This window comes from Gymnodraco acuticeps, unplaced genomic scaffold, assembly GCF_902827175.1.
Source record: "Gymnodraco acuticeps unplaced genomic scaffold, fGymAcu1.1, whole genome shotgun sequence".
Classification (NCBI taxonomy): Eukaryota; Metazoa; Chordata; class Actinopteri; order Perciformes; family Bathydraconidae; genus Gymnodraco; species Gymnodraco acuticeps.
Genome location: NW_022990042.1, coordinates 2,100,989 through 2,117,896, shown reverse-complemented (window position 1 = coordinate 2,117,896; position 16,908 = coordinate 2,100,989). Strand labels below are relative to the sequence as shown.

At 40.9% G+C, this 16,908-nt stretch overlaps 3 protein-coding genes and 1 pseudogene across 3 annotated transcripts; 2 read left to right on the top strand and 2 right to left on the bottom strand.

Moving 5' to 3' along the window:
* Nucleotides 1–592, bottom strand: part of LOC117545614 — a 23,572-nt pseudogene extending 22,980 nt beyond the window's left edge.
* On the top strand, nt 573–4,333 carry tsen15 (TSEN15 tRNA splicing endonuclease subunit). Its single transcript, XM_034215231.1, has 4 exons — nt 573–729; nt 810–891; nt 1,971–2,106; nt 2,221–4,333. The coding sequence occupies exons 1-4, from the start codon at nt 670–672 to the stop codon at nt 2,390–2,392; spliced, it is 450 nt and encodes a 149-aa protein (XP_034071122.1). The 5' UTR covers nt 573–669; the 3' UTR covers nt 2,393–4,333.
* LOC117545461 (uncharacterized protein C1orf21 homolog) lies at nt 3,808–13,167 on the bottom strand. Its single transcript, XM_034215232.1, has 7 exons — nt 13,058–13,167; nt 12,775–12,934; nt 11,398–11,538; nt 9,208–9,287; nt 7,554–7,624; nt 6,921–6,984; nt 3,808–4,996 (listed from the first exon to the last, which is right to left on the bottom strand). Exons 3-7 carry the CDS (start codon nt 11,486–11,488, stop codon nt 4,955–4,957), a joined length of 348 nt encoding a protein of 115 aa, XP_034071123.1. The 5' UTR covers nt 11,489–11,538; nt 12,775–12,934; nt 13,058–13,167; the 3' UTR covers nt 3,808–4,954.
* On the top strand, nt 13,133–16,908 carry sec22ba (SEC22 homolog B, vesicle trafficking protein a). Its single transcript, XM_034215228.1, has 5 exons — nt 13,133–13,329; nt 14,362–14,471; nt 15,512–15,672; nt 15,750–15,896; nt 16,274–16,908. The coding sequence occupies exons 1-5, from the start codon at nt 13,255–13,257 to the stop codon at nt 16,426–16,428; spliced, it is 648 nt and encodes a 215-aa protein (XP_034071119.1). The 5' UTR covers nt 13,133–13,254; the 3' UTR covers nt 16,429–16,908.

The following is a 16,908-nucleotide window of genomic DNA, read 5'->3' as shown; positions in this document are numbered from 1 at the left end:
ACACACACACACACACACACACACACACACACACACACACGGGAAAGAGAGAGATAGAGAGTAACCATATTGGCTCACACACATGTACACGTATACTGTATATTATTTGTATCATTTGATTCAAAAATGTGTTTATTTATTTTGTGGAATGGTAAGGAAACGTACACTTCATTTTTACCTTATAGATAACAATAATCTTTTAGAAAATGAATAGGCTACAAGCAAAAATAATATGGATAGTTCAGAAGGTTTAGAATCTACTTTAAATTTAATACAACTTTTCTGATGTTTGTTTAGCGTTTCTTCAAATTCAAAAACAATTCAGTTCAATTCAGGGACTTTACTGGCATGAAAGTTTTAAAAGTATTAAAATAAAATGTGTCCAAATGTATTTAAATGTACAACATAAAAAAAAGATATAATCATATGAGCATGAATGTTAGTGAATGTGTGGGGGTTTTCTTCTTTATGTCCTTAGTTTGGGCTGTAAGGCATCTGCTATTCCACGGCCTGACGCTAAAAACAAGCATGAGTACCATTTTCCGCCCGGACGACTTTCAGTGTAGCACACCTGAAAACACATCTGACACATGCCGTCGCGACAGCAGCGCTATGTCGGGACATTCAATCGTGCTGTATGAGACATTAGACTGTAGATAAGTTATTAAAATGTCGGAGGCGTCACACAGAGCAGAGGAAGCTCCTAACTGGATCCTCGTGCACCCAGCAGTGAGTATCCTCCGTGCTGCGTTCACAGGTCCGACGCTAAATCATGCAATAACCAGTGTTTCTCCTTCTTGCTGTTTTAGTATCAGCAAATGAAAAGTCTGGAGGTGGATGACAGTGCACAGGTACACGCAGCTTTCCTCGTGTACATGGATCTGTCTGAGGGTGAGTTTGAGAACATTTAGCAGGAGCCCTTACTTTGTGTCTGTTTTTGTGTGTCATAAACATGGGGTCAACATATTGATGGTCATTTTTATCTATAATTTTAAAAAAATGATATAAAAAGGAATCAGATGTGTTCACTTTAAATTGTTTCCCCACCATTATAGTTAATTGTTGGTTCAATACATATAAGGATAAAGTAACATAAATAGCCCCTTTTAAAGGCCCCTATTATACTATTAAAGGTCTCAGATATGTAAAACAAGTCTCTGAAGTGTTTGGCTCTACATACCAAACTGATCATTGTAGCATGCCTTAAACCCCTCTGTTTCAGCCCTGTTTCAAAAGTGCTGATTCTGTAGCTTTAAATGCTAATGAGCTGCTGCTGGCCACGCCCCTCTGAGAGATGATTGGTTTGAAAAAACACAATGGTGCTATAGGAGGAGATGATAAGGTGGGCGGGGTTACCTTGGTTGGTTATTGGCACAGCACAAATAGCTAATTAATTCACTATCTTGTCAATATTTATATGGTGGTGTTGGGTCCAAAATATCTCCATATTGCCAAGCCCTACAAATAACAATTTAAAACGACCTAACTTCCCAAAAACAGTTCTGACGACATACAGTAAACTTGTTGTGATAGCCGGTTCAATATTGTCCTAGTCAAACCGTAAGTGTCATGTTATATTTACTCCCTTAAATTCTCTCAGCAAAATCAACACAATTAAGGAATTTTAAAAGAAAGACTGTCAAGGATAAATGGTTGACTAAAGCCCATTACTGACCTGATTAAATGTTGGGAGACCTTTTATCATCTCTGTAAAAAGTGCACTCAATTCTGATGTATCAATACGCATAGGTAACATATTATCTTAACCTTAATCCTTTCATTTGTGTCTATCCAGCCAGAGAGAACTATAAAAACATGTTCTAAACGGGGAAAAGGGATTCAGCAGTGAGAGAAAACAAGTGTGTCCTCCACAAAGTCCTCCATCATAATAAGATGTGTAGGACCCACTACAGTTAGGCCCAGAGTAAGTTAGCTCTCACTGTCTCACGTTTATTCTGTGCTCCTTGCAGTGCGTCAGTGGAAAGAGGTGTCCTGTGTCAAGAGTCCTGAGCTGCAGGTGGTTCTGCTGGAAGGGAGGGAGAAGGAAGGAGCACCCATCCAGACAGTTTTTCCACTGCCTACTCACCGACCTCTGAGCCACCAAAGGTAATGAGACACTGGGGAATCTCTAAAATGTACTGGCCCCTCCGCCCTCTCGGTTCTTTGGTTGAAGACTTTTACCATCACAAGGCTAACAGCTTCACCCTCTCTGCCGTGCAGCATACGTCACGTGCTGGACCGAGGCTTTCCCATGCTGCTGTGTGCCGTAGCCTCTGACTCCACCCTGGTGTACCAGAGGATGACTAATGGCTTGGTGACACCGGACCCTCCTACTGGTCCCTTCCAGGATTTGGGTCGCCGGCAGCACCGGAAGAGGCGGAAGCAGCAGTGAGACGGGTCCAGCTGCAGAGCTCCAGGATCGGGCCCAACTCATCCATTGGACCCGTTTATGTCCAAAGCTTAGAGAAGGAAGTGATGTCAGAAACTGTCTCACAGAGATGATAATCCGGATACAATAACATACATTCATCAGTACTAGAGGGGTGCAGGGATGATGTCTTTTTTGTTTGTCTGTGGGATTTTCACAATTGATTTTGGATTATAGCTGAAAATTAACTCTATGGCAAAAGGATGGTTACGATACTCGCATGTTTTGTTCAGCAGGATAATGTTCACATATTAAGTAAATAAGACAACGTAAGGCTATAAACAAACGGTCGTGGTCACATGACTTCACGTCTCCTCCACTTAGCTAAAAGCGGCTAGTGTTTAGTGTGATGACGTTAGTAGTCTCATTTAGCCACTTAATAGCAACCGCCATTTTGAAGACACAAAGAAAGATTACTCATACCTGCACCATTATATAAGCCACACAACCTTACCAATAACCAGGTTAACAATACACTCTGTTCGAAGTCATGTAACTGTAACGTTAAGTAGCAAAAACTTGAGCTAACCTTATGAGTTGGCTCACGTTAGCTAGCTATGCTAATGGTGATGTCTGCTGAAATATTTAAATTCTTTGCTCTTTTTTCCCTGTTGTGCTAACTTTAAATTAATTTGCAAATGACATTAGCATAGCTAGACATCTCCTAGGGTTAGCATAGGTTATTTGTTGCTTTGTGTGACTTCTTTTTTTAAGCTACAGTTGTACCAAATATTAAGGTTGTAATGTTTACCTTTGTATTATAAGGGGAAGTTGTGTGGCATAGACATGATGTATTAAATATAAACTCAGTAGGCTACTTTAATGAATCCCCAATTAACGGGATAAAGAAACTACTGCACAATATAATACAGTGGCAAGTGAATGTTAATTATTGATAATGAATCGCGATAAAACACAAAGGATTTTCCACCTTACCACACACTGAGTTTCCACCACCAGTATCAATGCCAAGGTGGGCCAGAGCCTGGAGCTTCGCAGGGGGATGCTATCAGAAGCACTGACCGGCTGGAGTGAGAAGACACTTTGGTGCTTTGTACGAATAAAGAAGAGCAGAATTGGACAGAGACACTGTAAGCTGCTCTTAAAAAAAAGGTGTACTGATAACATGTCAGCAGAGGAACATGGACACAAATGCATCTCTAGGAAACCTTTAGTTACATCCTACTAGGGGAAACAGACAGACGAGACATGCCATGTTTGAGAGATTAGTTGACTGCTTCTTCAATGGAACCAAGGATATTCAAACCATTGTTTAACGCAACAATTAAGTTAATTTGAATCATACTAAAAACCGGTTGAGCTACAGTGAGTATATCGTCGACAAAATGATTCATCCGGCAGGAGTGAGACAGTATGGATAACTTACTGAAAACACTTTTTATTTTCTAAAAAAACAAAAGTTCAACATAGAAACACTACAACATATTACTGGTGAGCGAAATACATAATCAGACTTGTATGTGATGAAGCAGTGTCCACCCTGTAGGTATAACACGGGACGGATACTGAAGCAGGGGACATGGAAGACCCTGCTGCGTGAGTGCACGAGTGTCTGCTCAAACAGTGTCTTTATGAGAGGAAGGACTTGACCACTTGAGACAAAGATTACAACACTTCAACCCTGAGCCTTATTCAACATAGATTCTCTACATCATAGCAGAAAACAGACATGGACAGACGCTACGAAAATGATTGCGTCCAGAAATAAGGATTAAATGAGAAAATGTTTTTGTTTTTGCGTTTTCAAGAATAAAGTAGCAAATGTTGAGAATAATTGTCCAACTGAGAAAATATCTGACCACTAGCGTTAACGCTTATACTGGACTTTGACTTTATTATTGACATTTTGCCTTGAAATGCAAAATAAAAAAAGATTCCTCCTCATTTTTGCCTGGCACTAATAATCTTCCGTAGACAAACACAATGTACTGGCCAACGTACTGTAGAAAAGAGGTTTATACTGTGTCTTGGAATGCAGGAAGTTTCCAAACGGTTGACTTTTCAGGGAGGCATTCAAGAATGGAATATTGAAAGTGATGCAGATGGAGATATACGTTTTCACGGTAAGTGTCCACCAGAGCACTGGCTGCTTCTGCCATTGGAAATGTAAATGTGCAACAGTCGTAATGTTTCAAATGTCTCAGTGATGGCCATTTATATTGACCATACAGGACTTTTCCAAGGTTGGGAAGAAAAGCAAGTGTGTCTTAAAATCCCAAGATCTCTGTCATCCTGTAATGACTTCATTAAGGAAGTAAAATGTAATGTTCTTCTTTTCGAGGAGGTTAAAAATACTTTGATTTTGGTGGTCCTTTCTCTCTTAGTTGATATATGAGCAGGTTGTGAGCAGGAGGGCAAAAAGGTGCTTGATTCAAGTCTGTAATCCATTTTTCTCAGGCGTGGACATACAAGGGACATTTCCCCTGAGTTAGCACATGGTACGGTCCATCCGTAGCACTGCGATGACAGTTCCTCCACATTGGCGCGATGGACACGAGCACAGTGCTATGTCATATCTTCTTCCTCTTCTGAGCAGTAGTCCTGGCCCTGTAGACAAAACACAGATATGAGTGTGCACAAAGTATTACATGATGGTATGTATCTCAGTTTTCTTAAAGCCTTTACACAACCAAGGCCTGACAAATGAACAACCCAAAAATCAAAAAATACTTGCCTGCCAATATAAATATCTAGGGCTTTTATTGTGAAAGGTAAACATTTAAGGATTGGTTTTGGAAAGCGCGCCATTTGTCAGTAAGGAGTAATCAAGTTTGCCATCTTTGTTCAGACTAAGGAGTGCCCAGGCTTTTGCCTTATAATAATCACAATTAAAGGGGCAACTCTGCGCATCGTGATTGGCTCATGGGTGTATTATTACATGTCACTTGTTAGGCGCTTTTGCCCAAAGCGACTTATATACAATACAACTCAATACTTTAGGCATCCCCACAGGAGCAATTTAGGGTGAAGTGTCTTGCCCAAGGACACAGCGGCATGCTGATCGCAGCGGGGATTGAACCAGTGCCCCCTTGATCCAAAGATCAGCGCACTGAGCCTGCCTGTATAAAGAGAAGAAGATGCAGTGCAGGAGGCAGGTCCACGTTTATTCCTATGAAAGTTGTTCAACAGCACATCAGACCAAGATGGCCTGACTTGAGAACAATAATACCCACATTTTCCAGGGGTCTTCCGCATCCATGAGCCCCATAGAGCATGCACACTTGTGTTTTCCAAAACCCCGCCTCCTAGCCCATACGTCTCAGTCAGCCTCAGCTTAGCCAGGCTATTACTGCAATATACAACCTTTAGAATATAATGGTTTGGATAAGGACTTTTCAACTATTCCTCCAAATAATTATGAGCTGATTTATTTTTACAATGGGAAAAAGTATTTATTGGCCAAAAGGCATTACATGACTCCACCAGATGACCACTAAAAAAAACTTGCTTCTAGCCCTGGTGCACTTCCTGTGCTTGGATTGGCTGTGTCGGAAAGCTAAAAACAAAACTGTCCTTGTTTTGGAAAAATATCTGTTTCTCATCACTTAAAGGTGGGGTAGGTCATTTTGGAGAAACCAGCTCGAGTTCGCTAGAATTTGAAAATACACAGCCGGAAAAAATCTGCCACTTCCTTACAGAGCCCCTCCTCCAACACACACGAATGCGCACATGACCAATGAGGGCACGAGATAAGTTTGTGCACAGATGGAAGGCTGACAGGCAGGTAGGCCATCCAGTTATTTTAGGCGGGCCGGCTCAGATGATTGGTCGTGCTTTTTACAGTACTACGGCTTCCACCAAAAAAAATGTATGGATTATTTTGTCAAAGCACTTCAGATATTCATTGCTATTCATGTCAAGAGCATTCCATGGAATATAACAAAAAGTGTATCTCAAGCCGGTTTCTCAAATGTACCTACCCCACCTTTAATGTTAGCTCTTACAAAACAATTTTAAAGACAAATGTATCCATTTGCCAATTCATCTCCTTACTTACCAGACACGCTGTGGCAGATGGTAATAATGGTGTCCACAGCTGAGTGAATAGTGCATTAGAGACTATATTAAACAGCGGATAAAAACACATCTGGTGTGTGTGAGTATTTTCAGCAGCAGGACAGTCCCTGTGCTTAGTGCAATAAAGGAACATGTCACTCAGTGTGGCTCATCTATGTGTTTAAATACTCTATAGAAAAAAATAGAGCTCTATGTTACAGAGAAACACACTGAATCTAGATTTAGATATACTGCTATTAATGCCAGAATCAATTGTTAAAATGTTTTCAAACATACACACATTGAGGTTTTTTTTGACACATCATTATGTCATCTGCTGTGTCCTCACAGATTGGCTGCAGTGATAGGATTAACCTCAGTGTCATTTAGACAAGAGATTTGGGCAAATATCCAATAACGATACAGTGTGATGCTTCGATGATGGGTTGTTGTTGTTGTTGTCGTCGTTTCTTACCTTTGCAATTTTTTCATCCAGCATCTTGAAGAACTCTTGCTGACTCTCTGAGGAGTGGATGCTCCTGCAGAGGAAATGGAACAATGTTAAAGATCGGCAGAATAACTCAAGGCATGGCCATGACTTTAAAGGACAGAATGGAGTGTCAAAAAACAAAATGAAATCTATAAAATAATAAAATGTATATATATGTGGAGGCATAGGGAGAAATAGGGGTAAAAAAAAGGGATAAATAAAACAATGTGGACATATAATGGAAAATAAATGTAAAACAACACATGTAGAAATATAGACAACTAATTAATAATAAACATTTGCATTTTGCATTTAAAAATCTAATTTTGTGTTTCATTTTGTAATTTATTTTTGCTGTACCTTATACATAGAAATATAAAACGGGCAAAAGCAATAGGGAAATGGTTTATAATTCAAATGATTGCATTTTTCCTTTAAATGTTTTATATTACATTTTCACAATTATTGATGATTTTTTCTCTTGATATTTAATGTTTTTATGAACTTATTTATTTGTGTATTTATTCTTTATGGCAGCGCTATGACTAAATATAACTCAATAAACACAAGCTATGAACGCATGTTAATGATATTGAATCATCCGCCAGGGACACTCACAGAATCTTTCCGTTCCCATTGGACCCTGACTCCTCCATGTGTTGACCTTTCCCCAGGAGAGCACTTTTCTCCTGCAGGACATCAAAGCACACACAATCACACACCTGCTCCTACAGCTGTCTCATATCCCTCTTTATTCAGCAGAATAGAAATCACATCATGAGATAAAAACACACAATCAGCTCAAAGTTGCCGTATATTGTAATGTGATCATGATATTTTGAAACAAAATAAAGAGGCCCTATTCTGCTTTTTTGGGTTTTCCCTTTCCTGTAGTGTGTTATAGGTTTTTGTGCATGTAAATGCCCCCTCCTCCCCCCCCTCCCTGCCTGAAAACGCATCCCTGGACTCCTTTGTTAACTTCACATGGTGACATCACTATGTAGCACTTGCACTTTCATTGGCTATCACTCCAATGCATTGAACGTGATAGGCTAAGGGGTGGGAGATCTCTAATGCCCCTTTCACACCAAGGCTTTTCCCGTTCTAGCTCCGTGCTAGAGCTTTTCTGGTTCAGAGCCGGTTCTTCGGTTTAGCTCCCGCTCTGTTCACACCGCTCAGAGCCCGACTGGTGCTGCGTCATTGCGTCATCGTTTGCGTCATGACGTAACCGTTTGCGTGCCTGCTTCATAAAGCCAAACCGCACTGAAACCACTCACAGCTCACATCGACAACAACAACAATGGCCGATTGTATTGAAGCGCTACTCGTTTTGGTTTCGCTCTGTCGAATCGAAATGGAAGAAATGGGACGACTTTACTACCAACTTTACAGTCGTTACATGCTACATTCAAAAGTTCTTTGGACCGCGTGCTCCCCTCCAGCTTCCTCTGTACCTCTTTGGAAGACCAGATTCCCAGTAGGTAGCTGGTCTCTTCAGTGGACCACTGCTGCTTGTTAAGTTTCTCCATCGTTGTGAACAAACTGGATAAAACGTGGGCTTTTTGTTGTTGTTAGAGGTTGATCCCGCCCCTGCCCCCGCCCCTGCCCCCGCCCCCGCCTCGACGTAAGCATGACCTATGCGGTGCTTGCTTTCTAGACCGACAACTTTTTGGTGCTTGAAACGAACCGGATTCCGGAGCTTAGAGGCGGCTCCTCTGCGGTGTGAACAGGAAAAAAACGGTGCTTTTCAAGCTCCAGCTCCAAACCGGCCCTGAAACCGCGTTGGTGTGAAAGGGGCATAAGTGGTCAAAACAGACCCGGCCAGCTAAGGAACCCTTTAACTAATTACAATTAAAAGAGTGACGTTTTAGGGATGCATGATACATACTGATAAACTGACATGTCAAATGAATGTTTTTAAAGATTTAGTATAAAATAACGCCTAGCAGTTTGCAAAACAAGCGTTATTGATGTACGGGAAAAAATACCCTTATAAAAAGGAATTATCTTGTAAATTCAATATTAGAAATTGATTTTGTTTTTATTATAATTAGAAATAAAGTACATAATTTGACAGAGGATAGGTAAAATGGGTGAGGTGTTAATAATAATCTTCCAGTTACATTATTAGGCAATGAATGTAAGTATAATGAATGATGTATTTATATCCTATCGTTTTCTTTACCCTTTGTTTCCCTCTCAATGTCTTCTAATTTGTTATTTACATATCAAGTGTATTCGTTTTCTCGTGTATGCTCTATAAAACACGCACTGTGCTGTCCTGGCCGTCGACTCCTCCTTCGTCTCCACTGATGTACTTGACTTTCTGCACTCCTTTCATCTTGTACTCATCTGTGACAGAGTGGGAGACAGAGAGTTAGAGAGGACGGCTCCTCTTATTAAAACACGCCTCCGGGTTAATAGTGCTCACTTCTTGGCAAAGTAATGATGTGCTGGAGTTCTCACGCTGCAGACTAAATCCTCTCTGAACAATGGCTGGTGAGCGGAGAACACTTGAGCCCCTCTTTTCTCTGCTTCTCTTTCCTTCCACTTCCACGCATTTGAAAGGAGGAAATTGAAACAGTGTATGATAATGATGGCCTGATGGACTCAGTTATAACACATCACATTAACGCTGTGCCAGTTATCATTGAAGCTTCATTTATTATTCCTCCGTAGCAGACAACTATGACAATTATAGGTTTGAACTATTTGACAGATTGTGTGAATATGCCAAAAAATAAAGCACATGTTAAGGGTTTTATTAGGATCTGACAGCTGGGATTTGTTTCCCTTTATTTGACCAGAAATATCACATTGAAGGTCTTAAGTCACTTAGGTCTGAACTTTGGACAAACTGCTATTAATTTGATTGAGAAAGCAGCATGTCCTTCAAATCAATGTATTGCTCATGTTAATGAAGCGTGATCTATAGAGACGTTTGAAGTAAGAAATATATGAAACACTGCTAACTATTAAAATGTTCAAATCAAGTTTGCATTCACACTGTGTTCTGTTATTATTATCGTCATAATTATTATGGATTCATATTTGTTATGTTGTAAAGCCCAACCTTTGTGTCCTATTCATCCAGAGAATTTGAAATGAAACTCATCACAAAGTGATCTGTTTTGACATCACAGCATTAACTTGTGTCTGCTTTTACCTACTGAAAGATTGTGTTTTATAAGAACATAAAGCATTTCCATAATGATGTCAGCACCTTTCAGCTCTCATGCGCTTCTGCCTTTAATAAAGCAATAATTCATGCTTTCATCTGTAAGGGGCTGAGAGGCAGGGTAGTGGGAGGCACCTACATTCCCAACAGGTGGCTCCACCCTCTTCCAATTATCAGTATTGGGAGCAGGTGTGGAGACCTCACACCTGGTGCTAATCACTCCCTCAAGGGAGACAAAGCACACAGAGTTGCTCAGTTGTGTGTGGCACATGGAGTTAGCCTTTGTTTAATGGAAGGTATTTTTGGAGTTTGATAGCAATAAAGCCTTTTTTGGATTTGAACACTGATTGCTGCACTACCACTTTCCTCTTTATCTACCCAGTCCTGTTACACATCCTTAACTGAGAGCATCAGGATCACCATGGATACATCTAACAAGACTCCAGAATTATGTATATTACATTTCAAATACCTATATTGATATAAATGTGGTCTAATCTTGAAAAAAAAAAAAAAAAAGCCACCACAGGCTGTGTCACACAGGAACTGTCTGCAGAATGACAGATGAATGGTGGCGATATATTGATATTACATGTATTGATTATAATATGGATTAGCCATCATCTCATTATGTGGATATTGTAGTTTTGCTTAGTGTTATCTTTTTGTTGCTTTAAAATCTGCATTACTGTGAATTGATTTATTTTAAGAACTAACCAGACGGATTTATTATTTGCCTAAACCCACTTTCTGAAAATGGCATTGTGTGAATATTTTATGAAAGCATTATCATCACAATTTCAAGATATTTGGTTCAAAAGAAAATAGAGATTAGATTATTTTCTAAATCCGCTAGCTCTTGTGTCAAAAACCTCGTATTTTTTACAAAAGTAAAAGTAATCATTATGCAGTTCATATATTACACAATCGCTGTCATGTTTAACCAATTTTGAACACTGTGTAGATAAGTAGTATAGTTCTGAAGTACTATAGTACGGCATCATATTATACAGGCAGACCATGTGTTTGCATTTATAAAAAGTAGCCAGTAACAATGAGTGTTGAATAATAATTGTGTAAAATGTACAATATTTCCATCTTAAATGCAGCAGAGTAGAAGTAGCAGAACATGTGAATTGATATGTGGTTCCAATCGCACAGCCCTAGTGGCACATACGTCATATACTGTATATTATTTCAACCCCAAATGAAAGCAAGGCTCTTAAGGGATTTGAACACTTAAAGTGCATGGGACATGTGATGATAGTGAGTGGACAGACTGACCGGAGTGGAGGTCCCCGTTGCTGTGGGCTTTGCTCTGGCGCTCCTCCCCGCTGGGCACGGCAGACACCTGCTTGGCAGAGGTGCAGCCCATCTCCCACCCTCAGCTGCTCTGCTCCTCAGCCCTGAGCACCACAGGCACACCTGGGGGGGGGGGTATACAAAGGTATTCTGTAAGCAAAGACCTTTCCCCAGCAGAAACACCTCAGACGATCTCTTGATTTAGTTTCTGTCCCTGGGGGAAATCATGAGCGGAGCATCTGTCAGACACGTTAGAGGACAGTCTGCTCCATGTAATTTCCAAAAGGGCTGACGCTGCACATTCTTTACCTAAACTGTGTTCCGAAATAACAGATAACGTTTACACTGTATCAAACAGCAACAATTTTGCCATTGACTATTTTAGAGTCAGTTGCTCAGTCCGCTTAGGAACTGGATGGTCACTGGTTTGAGTCCCAACACATTGTGTGTACTTGTGGCTTGAGAGATGCCAGTTCAACTCCTGGACCCTGTTGAAGTGTCCTTGAGCAAGGCAATGAACCTGCCACAACGAGACTGGCCCTTTGCTCTGACACCTCTCCACCATGTGTTCATTTCGGGGCCAATGTGTATAGGTCCTGTTTGCGTGTATTTACTATCATATCCTCCTCCCAGCCTCTGAGAGGAAAGGAAGTCTTCCTGGACTCCGGCTGGGCTATCAGTATGTTTTCATAATCAATTAGTCATGAAGCGCCCCACCCTGGAATTAAATCGCTGGCTTCCCTATCTGTTCCTGTAGAATACACTGTGTAGCCGCGCTGTAAATCATGCAAGCGGCGCCTGGGAACACCAATCAGAAGGTGGTGCCAGCTGCACCGCAACAATAAGGCCTTTCAGTCGGTGTGGTACCCCCGTGCCAATCCGCCGGCTCCCCTCTCTATCAGGGGAGGTGGGGGGTTCTGCGGCGCGCAGGATTAATCTGTGGCGGCGTTCAAGTGCTCCCACCCCGCAGTATCATGGCTAAAATTACGGTGTGTTGGTGCCAATCACCCGGTAGTGTTTTACATTAAGCTCCAGGTACATTGCAGAGTGATTGATCCCCTTATTGCATGGACCATCGCGCAGCTGCTCTGCACACATTTGTATATAAAGATAGAAGCTGCATCCAATACTGTTAGGGGAGCAAACAAGAAGAAAGATGAGAGTAACATGCATCCCCTTTTAGCTGAAATATTTCAAACATTCATCGCAGAGAGGGGATAACGTGCAGGGCTCCTTAAACAAATAATAACAAAAGAGCAGCCATTCCACGGCCAGCAGGAAATAGCCAGATGATATCGCATGTAAGGAATCAGCAAGCGTAAAATATCGAAATGCATGTACAGTAATGGGGGAAATTACCTATCTGGTTTGACCATGGTTCCTCTGGGTTTAGTACGGAGAGGCTTCACTCCAGACGGAGGACCCAGACAGCGCATCTGCAGCTCCACACAGGCATCGGCGGTGCAGATGCGGTCCGTCCGTCTGCCAGCTGTCTGCTCCGGGTTCATGTCCTGATACCCTGTTAAAGGGAGAAAATGTATTTTTTTAGAGAATACAAAAGCGGATCAACCAACAGCTAACTTGGTATATTTTTTCACATAACCACAGTCTTTTTTCTTTACAGTTTTTAGTTGCATCCTACCTCTTATGCGATGGAAATTTGACTACTTAGTCTAATCAGTTTCCACCCGGACCGAATTCACCGGCGCACCAGGAACTTCCGTCCAGCTCATTCCTTCTGCATCATCAAAGTTGACAGCAAAAGATAGAAAGTTTATAAGTGCGCTGTCTTTGACCAAAAGCAGCAGCTGACTCTGCCGATAGTTGACCTCCAGCGGTATGACGACCCTCACAATGATCGCTCGGGTGGCGGACGGACTCCCGCTCGCTGCGTCCATTCAGGAGGATGAGCAGGTAGGAGGGATGCTAGCTCCCTGTTAGCCTCTGTGTGAGGAAAGAGCTACACGCCAGGCTCCATTCACAAATCATACTGTTTAAGGACTGCTAGCTTATCCGCAACTGTAGTTCTCCAAATAACAAGAGTAAAGTCCTTATTTTAATTACTAGTGGTACATTTGCTATGAAAATAATTAACAAAGCAGGAGTTTTATTATAGAAAATATGATATTTGTATGTAAAGGTCAGTAACGATAACAACATACGTAGTTGTTATCGTACTCCGTTACGTACTCTGTGTGAATTATTATACTGGAATTTGTCGAAATAAAAGGAACTACGTTTAGCTAGATACAAATTTAAAAAGTGTATTGTTTTGCGTGCGGAAAAGTTGATACACATTTTTTTTTTAACGATTTTTCATCAATGATAGCTCTGTATACCAATATGCATGCATTTGAATTATGAATGTGTAATGCCCTGTATAACAGATGGAGGGCAGCAGTTCACCTCTCCTACTGGCTCCATAACATCTAAATGAAGAGTCATTATAGTTCTAAAATAGTGAAATAATACATAAATAAACGAATAACTAAAAACAAGTGGTGTTACAAGACAGGGTGGGCCAGGGCTAGTCAGTTAGCATGTGATTTCAGTAGATATGTCTGCAACATAAAACATGCACTACTTGAAAATCATGTTGACATCCTAAACTCTTCAAATTATGAGAACGTCAGTCGGTTTTTTTTACAGCAAAAATGTGCCCTTATTTTACACATTCGGCCTATAAATGATTAAATGTAAAAAACATAGAATATACTGGGATTATTCATTCCCCACTGCTGTGGATCTTGGGTCGATAACAACCATGGAAACATTGACACATCTCCGCCTCCGTTTCTTTTTCAAATCTATCTCTGTTATTAAAGGACCTGGTAGCGCAGAAAATAATCTGGTTATTTGGACGGTTTGTGTCATTTTAATGAATCTTGATAAAAGAGTAAATGCCATTCAGCTGACTATAACCTCCTTTTTCTTCATGTCTCTCAGTCAGGAAGAAACCTGCAGCACTACCAGAGCCAAGCCAAGCAGCTGTGCCGTAAACTGAACGCTCAGAGTCCGGACCGCTGTACGCTGGAGGCCGGGGACATGAACTTCCAGTAAGTTACCACAAGCAGGAAAAGTATGAATATCATACTTTTCCCTATATACTTGGAGCAGGAGCAAAACTTAATTCAGCATCTAAAAGAAAGGCACACCTAAATCAATCAATATCCATTTAAAGGTGGGGTAGGTCATTCACTTCAGAAACACTTTTTGTTATATTCCATGGAATGCTCTTAACATCCCGATAGCAATGAATATCTGAAGTGCTTTGACAATAAATCCATAAAAATGTATCTGTGGAAGCCGTGGCGCTGTAAAAAGCACAACCAATCATCTGGCCGGCTAAGATAACTGGATGGCCTACCTGCCTGTCAGCCTTCCATCTGTGCACAAACTTATCTCGTGCCCTCATTGGTCATGTGTGTTGGAGGAGGGGCTCTGTAAGGAAGTCTGAAGGAAGGGGCATATTTTTTTCCGGTTGCATACTTTCAAATTATAGCGCACTCGAACTGGTTTCTCCATTCTTACCTACCCTACCTTTAAGTTAACACTATATCAATATGTAGAATATTTTCACCTTTACTTTCCATTCAGACCTCATTTTACGACAAGGAACTGTCAATATTATATCGATCTATGCTCTCGCCAAAGCCACCAGACTCCATTGATAAAAACCCACATATTCTCGCAGAACAAAGGAGTTGCTGGTGTATCGCTGCCTCATATCAGCTAGTTTGTTTGGCGTTATTATGGGAGTTGGAGGATTCCAAACTGAACAAATTCACACAGAAACAGACTGAGTGGTGAAAATATTCTAAATAAAGTGCACATTAACATAATTATAGGGTCTAAAAATGAATTTGCTGCTGCCTCTTGTTTACAGCAGTATACTGCTTGAGTAATACACTGACTATGGATAAGTACCTCATATAACCCCACCTCAGAATATCCAAACTATTCCTTTAATTTGTATTCTTAAAGGGGTAAAATCCACTTTACTTCGATAATATTTCACAATTAGTTTGGTGACGTTTAGTTTTGATATTACCAGGCATTATTAAGATCCATTGATTTGGTGTTTTTTTGTTTCCAGCTACCTAATAGCAGAGGGTGTATGCTACCTGTTCCTCTGTGAGGCTTCCTTCCCCAAAAAGATGGCGTTTGCATACCTCGAAGAGCTCCACACAGAGTTCTACGACCAGTACGGGAAGAGAGTGACCACAGTAACCAGGCCGTACTCTTTCATCGAGTTTGGTAAGACTGTTTGTGATCTGCTACATTCAAGAAGTCTTTCACACAATCCTGACTTTGTCCTACATGCATTGTTTCAGACACGTACATCCAGAAAACAAAGAGGTCGTACGTAGACGGCCGGGCCAGGAGGAACTTCAGCAGCATCAACACAGAGCTACAGGACGTCCAGAGGATCATGGTGGCAAATATTGAGGAAGTTCTGCAAAGAGGAGAATGTCTTTCTGGTAAGTAGGTTACAGGAATGAAGAAAGATCAGTCCTAGCAAGAGCACAACACACAAGGAACCAAAAACCATCTGAATCCTAAATCCCTTACAAGTTTGCTGTTACTTTGCTTTTGTGAAAATTAAATATTAAACCTATAGTAATATATTATGCATTAACCAATCAGAGCAGACTACGCTCTGGTTTCAGACAGAGGGTGAAAAGAGGCGCTGCAGCACAGGCAGTATGAGAAACATGAAGAGCTTTTTGAACATTAAAGCATGGAGACATGTCCCAGGAGAGACACTACATACAAATAATGATCTTTAAAATGAGCAGAATATATCATCTTTAAAGTAAGTCTCTGGTTAATCTCTTTTCTACTCTTCTTCCCTCAGCTCTAGACACTAAAGCCAGCAACCTGACAAGCCTTTCAAAGAAGTACCGCAGCGACGCCAAATACCTCAACACCCGCTCCACGTACGCCAAGGTGGCCGCTGTGACCGTGTGCGTCATCACTCTCATCATCTATGTGCGCTTCTGGTGGCTCTGATGGACCCTCAAGAAAGGACTTTAAAATAAGGGAGAGGGAGTTTCCTTTGGGAAATGTAAAGGAGTACTCAAAGTATTCCTTTAAAAGTTGATGCTGTTACTTTACTCTTAAAAGACAGGGTGCCTTAAAGGAATCGTATACAGTCTATCCCTAGAAGGTAGATATTCTTTTGGTGTTTTCTCCAACTTTGACTCATGCCATGTATATGGTGTACACAGAGCCATTGGGTTTCTCTGTATGGGAGCAAATGCCTCATGGTGAGTTCATGTACCTCTGTTTACTGGAATATTAGGAGCAGGCTGTTTGTAAGTTAATTTATAAGCCGGTTGGGGGTTTTCTTCAGAGTTTGAGCATTATAGGTGAATCCATGTATGACAGGGTTTTGTGAAGTCCCAATACTGTGAGAAATGAATGTTTATTGTTCTGAACGTTTACATTGTAACAAAGTCTTAATGAAAATATTAAATATTTATCAAAGTT

Bases quoted from the DNA above. Each gene is read 5' to 3' on its own strand.
- tsen15 (XM_034215231.1), top strand. From the start codon at position 670: ATGTCGGAGGCGTCACACAGAGCAGAGGAAGCTCCTAACTGGATCCTC. The intron at 730-809 runs GTGAGTATCCTC...TTGCTGTTTTAG, and splicing joins GGATCCTCGTGCACCCAGCA to TATCAGCAAATGAAAAGTCT. The intron at 892-1,970 runs GTGAGTTTGAGA...TGCTCCTTGCAG, and splicing joins GTACATGGATCTGTCTGAGG to TGCGTCAGTGGAAAGAGGTG.
- LOC117545461 (XM_034215232.1), bottom strand. From the start codon at position 11,488: ATGGGCTGCACCTCTGCCAAGCAGGTGTCTGCCGTGCCCAGCGGGGAG. The intron at 9,288-11,397 runs GTCAGTCTGTCC...ACTCTGTCACAG, and splicing joins CAACGGGGACCTCCACTCCG to ATGAGTACAAGATGAAAGGA. The intron at 7,625-9,207 runs GTGCGTGTTTTA...GATGTCCTGCAG, and splicing joins TCGACGGCCAGGACAGCACA to GAGAAAAGTGCTCTCCTGGG.
- sec22ba (XM_034215228.1), top strand. From the start codon at position 13,255: ATGACGACCCTCACAATGATCGCTCGGGTGGCGGACGGACTCCCGCTC. The intron at 13,330-14,361 runs GTAGGAGGGATG...CATGTCTCTCAG, and splicing joins CCATTCAGGAGGATGAGCAG to TCAGGAAGAAACCTGCAGCA. The intron at 15,897-16,273 runs GTAAGTAGGTTA...TTCTTCCCTCAG, and splicing joins AAGAGGAGAATGTCTTTCTG to CTCTAGACACTAAAGCCAGC.